The sequence below is a fragment of the Mytilus trossulus genome, chromosome 10 (genome assembly GCF_036588685.1).
Source record: "Mytilus trossulus isolate FHL-02 chromosome 10, PNRI_Mtr1.1.1.hap1, whole genome shotgun sequence".
NCBI classification, from domain to species: Eukaryota; Metazoa; Mollusca; class Bivalvia; order Mytilida; family Mytilidae; genus Mytilus; species Mytilus trossulus.
The window spans coordinates 35,069,475-35,073,857 of NC_086382.1; the positions used below are offsets into that span (position 1 = coordinate 35,069,475).

The 4,383-nt window shown below is 33.8% G+C and overlaps 1 protein-coding gene across 1 annotated transcript; it reads right to left on the reverse strand.

Annotated features, from left to right (window-relative positions):
* Window positions 1-142: 142 nt before the first annotated feature.
* LOC134687854 (ganglioside GM2 activator-like) lies at window positions 143-4,383 on the reverse strand. Its single transcript, XM_063548313.1, has 4 exons — window positions 4,212-4,383; window positions 3,309-3,504; window positions 2,283-2,466; window positions 143-262 (listed from the first exon to the last, which is right to left on the reverse strand). The coding sequence occupies exons 1-4, from the start codon at window positions 4,285-4,287 to the stop codon at window positions 143-145; spliced, it is 576 nt and encodes a 191-aa protein (XP_063404383.1). The 5' UTR covers window positions 4,288-4,383.

Consider the following 4,383-nt stretch of genomic DNA (forward strand, 5'->3'; position numbering starts at 1 on the left):
TGAATGTTTTAAAAAAATAATTTTGACTGTGTTCTTTACAACAGAACTGTTTTACTATTAAGCATGTTCATGTTTTTGATAGGAAGAACACAAACACATGGTATTTTAGTCATGACGTTTATTCAAAGTCAATAAACGATTACTATCCGAAAATACAACCAAATCCTGAACACTTGTGTGCGAAGGTAATCTGAGTATTGTAACATGCGATTGTTTCCCCTGAATCCTTGTTAACCAATTTGGCATCAACTTTGTAGTCTCCCTAAAATATAAAGGATAATTAGAGCTGTTTATGCTAAAAGTCAAAACATCATCAATTTTAAAAATAAATGCCTTAATTGCTGCAATGAAAAATGACATAAATAAAGTTACAAAAAATAGATACATATGTTTTTGTTCAAATAATTTTAAAAAGGTGTGAAAAACAATATGCAACCTCGATTTTAGCGGGAACGTAAGGGTGTCATAAATGCTAGACTACATGTAGTGAAACTTCGAAAGAATAAACATATTACACACACTGTGTATCGTACACTGTATTAAGTACTTAAAAATATTTTGAAAAATAAAGTGGTGTGCTAAGTAATTGTCGTATTTCAATTCAAATTGGAAAGACAAAGTAATCCGCTGTTCTCTATCCTTTTAACATGAAATTTGATATAGCTCATGAGCTTGTCAATTATATAAAGTTAAACGCAGAACATGACGCGAATATATACACGCAGCAGTGATTGGTTGAAATAAATATGTACGTACTTTAATTATCTAGCATAAAGGATCTTAAAGTTAATATGTCAACTGCAAACAAAGAAATTTAGTCAGTACGTCTTTAAATTACTCCGTATTTTTTAATGGATTTTATGTTATCTATAATATTAGCTTTGAGTAACAACATGCATGAAACTTCTTTGGCGATTGACCGCATCAACTGATCTTAAAGAATAATGTATTGTGTCGAGGAAAATTAATGATATTTCACAGCATCTATATATCTGAAAAATTATTTAACAGATTTCATTATACTAGTATTTCGAAGCCTATTTGAAATTGAAAATGTAAATGCGCATGCTATAATATCTTATACGTTACACTGGTTGCATACTATATAAAAAAAGTACAACCAACTGTCGTAACCAGGGGCGGGTCCAGGTAAGGGCGTAATGGGCGTACGCCCCCCCTTAAAAAAAAAACAAAAAAAAAACCTATCGTTATAATCTGCTAGTATTGTATTGAATAACATCAACCTTAACTGATGTAAGGGCATGCTCGACTTTATTTCCAAACATCATGAAAGTTCTCTTCTTACTTGCTTTGACGAGCGTCACGTCAAGCTCCACCGAAAGATCTAACTCATCCCTTAAGTTGATCAAGAATGATTTGAGAAGCACCATGAAGGAGGATCGCCTAAATGCTCTGCTTCTTTTATATGTTCACATCGACATTCAACTTGATTTTGATAAAATTATTGACGATTACGCCATGAGAAATCCACGTAAAATGACACGATGGTTGTAATGAATCCACTCTAGTAATTGAAAATGAGAGTCCGTCAGTATTTTTCTGTGTTCATTTAAGGTTTTGCGTCAAGGCACATGTATACTAGAGATATGTATATTTCCACATTAAAGCAATACTCAGAACGAAAGAACTTTATTCTTCAGTGTTTATTTGTCTTGTATCATGTGTGTCGTTCAACGAAACCCGAACTTAATCAAAAATAGAGGGATTACTTCATAATTTGATGCTAAATTGTTGAAATTCAGGAGCTTCTGAGCTTCCCCCATGGACCCTCAACCGTAATCACGCCTCTCGTTCATAAAATCCTTGCCTAGGAATTGAAATGTTAAGAAACTCCTTATACCCTTGAGTTTGGAATTTCTCGTTATTGGTCTACTGTTGTTAAGATCCATCCAATCATTTTAATATACCATAGACAATTAATGGAGAGAACTCGGCATAAAAAATGTCACACCCTGACACTTTAACTATAAAATATACATGCTCCAAGTCAGGAACCGTTACATTAGTGCAATTCTCTATTATTTTATGCTTTTAAGCCAAAAAAGGTCCAAAAAATATTTCGCCTCGCTTCGCTCGGCGAAATATTTTATTCTACGCCCCCCCTTTCAATTATCCTGGACACGCCCCTGGTAACTTTACTGTAAAATATCTAGAAATGTTACTCAAAATTACATTCGTCACTACTCGGTCGATTCCGTACCTAAAAGGAGAGTAGGTGCGTCACCCGAGGGTTGCCGATTGTAAAAATTATAGATACTCACTGATGACAACCAAGACAAAAGAGAGGGCAATGTTGGGATTGTCCACATGTCTGGATTCAGCGTGTATGTTCCTGCTTGGATCGGGCAAGTGCATGGAAGATTCTGTTTTGCCATTTGTGGAGGGCATGATATTTGTCCATTGACATTGAAAGCTGTATTCAGCATACTGCAGAAGTCATAGGTACTGAAGACATAAAATATATAAGATAAATTAAAGAAATGGAAAGGTAATGAAACCGAAAAGTATATATATGCACCTGATAATCGCTTTAACATGCATATGCAAAATATTTGTTTTGCCTTCATTCCATATTGGTACTGTCTGAATATGTTAGAATATTTGCTATTGGACGGTAAGCAACCAACAATTAATCAATCCATACTGGTATTATCTGAAATTTGTTTTCAAAGTGAATTTTATTTTACATAAAATCGCATATTCACGTAAAGAAAAGAAGGAAAGTAGTATTCACCACACTGAACGTCACTTTGTTTAAAATTAAATTAAAAATAAAGTTATGAGAAAAATTTACGTATAATTGGTTTATGTAAATAATTGTCGTTACATCATTACATGCATTTGTCGATGTCTTGCAAAATATAGAATTAAGCAATGAGTAGATATAGGAAGATGTGGTATGAGTGCCAATGAGACAACTCTCCATCCAAATAACAATTTAAAAAAGTAAACCATTATAGGTTAAAGTACGGCCTTCAACACGGAGCCTTGGCTCACACCGAACAACAAGCTATAAAGGGCCCCAAAATTACTAGTGTAAAACCATTCAAACGGGAAAACCAACGGTCTAATCTATATAAACAAAACGAGAAACGAGAAACACGCATATATTACATAAACAAACGACAACTACTGTACATCAGATTTTGATTGTCTTATGTTTCGGAACATTATGCGATTCAATTGACTCTTGAATACGTTAACGTTTAATTTTTGTTTAAAAAATGAGATAAAAAAACTTGTTCTATCAATTTTTAGAAAACAAACAACATATACATAAATATTACCAACTGCCGAAGCCTGAAACACAAGGAACAGGGATCCAGAAGATAGCATGCTTATGGATGCTGACTTGAAGCTCGATGTGACCGGATATATTTCTGCCCAGAACAAGATGCCCGGAAGCTCTAAGATCGCCGGGTATTTGTGGTGGGTATGGATTTAAACTCACAGAATCAACATGTAGTAATGCTTTGTTACTGTCTAAAATAAGATAAAATGTGATATAAAAACTATGAACTACGAGAAAAAAATAAAAACGCGTAAGACAACTGATTGTTCTTATTACACATTTATGTGCAGCTTTGGAAATAACATTTATGTCCAGCCAAATGCACACAAATATAGTTATTGGTTGCTATTCTATTGATGCATACCCCATCATCTTCTTCAATTCATAAGGAACTTTTATAGTACTAGTATGTGTTTTAAATTAATGTTTGAATTATTCAAACGGCCAAACGTTGAAAGCATATTATATAATATAAAAATATGAAAGTGTTGTAATATTACCAATGAGACATGTACATCTCTCCTAGAATGACGTAAAATGTCATAAAGTATGGACCACCGATGTCCGTATCACATTCAACAATGAGCAAAACCCTTACCGTATAGCAATCACTAACTATAGACTAATGCTGAGTTCACACGTAATTAGAATTCGATTAGCATTAACTAATTCGAATTAGTTTAATTCGCATTCGATACGGATTACTTCCTAACATCAATTCTAATTCGAATTGCAATGCGCGTCAAATTCGCTTTACTGTCCAAACAACGTTAACTTTTAATTCGCATTTCTAATGCACTTTATTTGTTCTGCCTTGAATATGGTTTCAATGAAAGAAATAACAATTCATATAAAGCTCTTGATTTTTTCACTTTCCTAAAATTGCCATTGTACTTACTGCAGTCGGTGTATTTTAAACTCGATGAAATACATCCAGTAATGGCCAAAAGCAACAAACAGCATACCTTCTCCATATCGAATGTTGAAATGGACAGATACCAGGGCTAGAACTGACCTAATTCTAGGTGACTGGAGGTCAATCGTGTTGAAGTACGTAAAGATAAGTCACG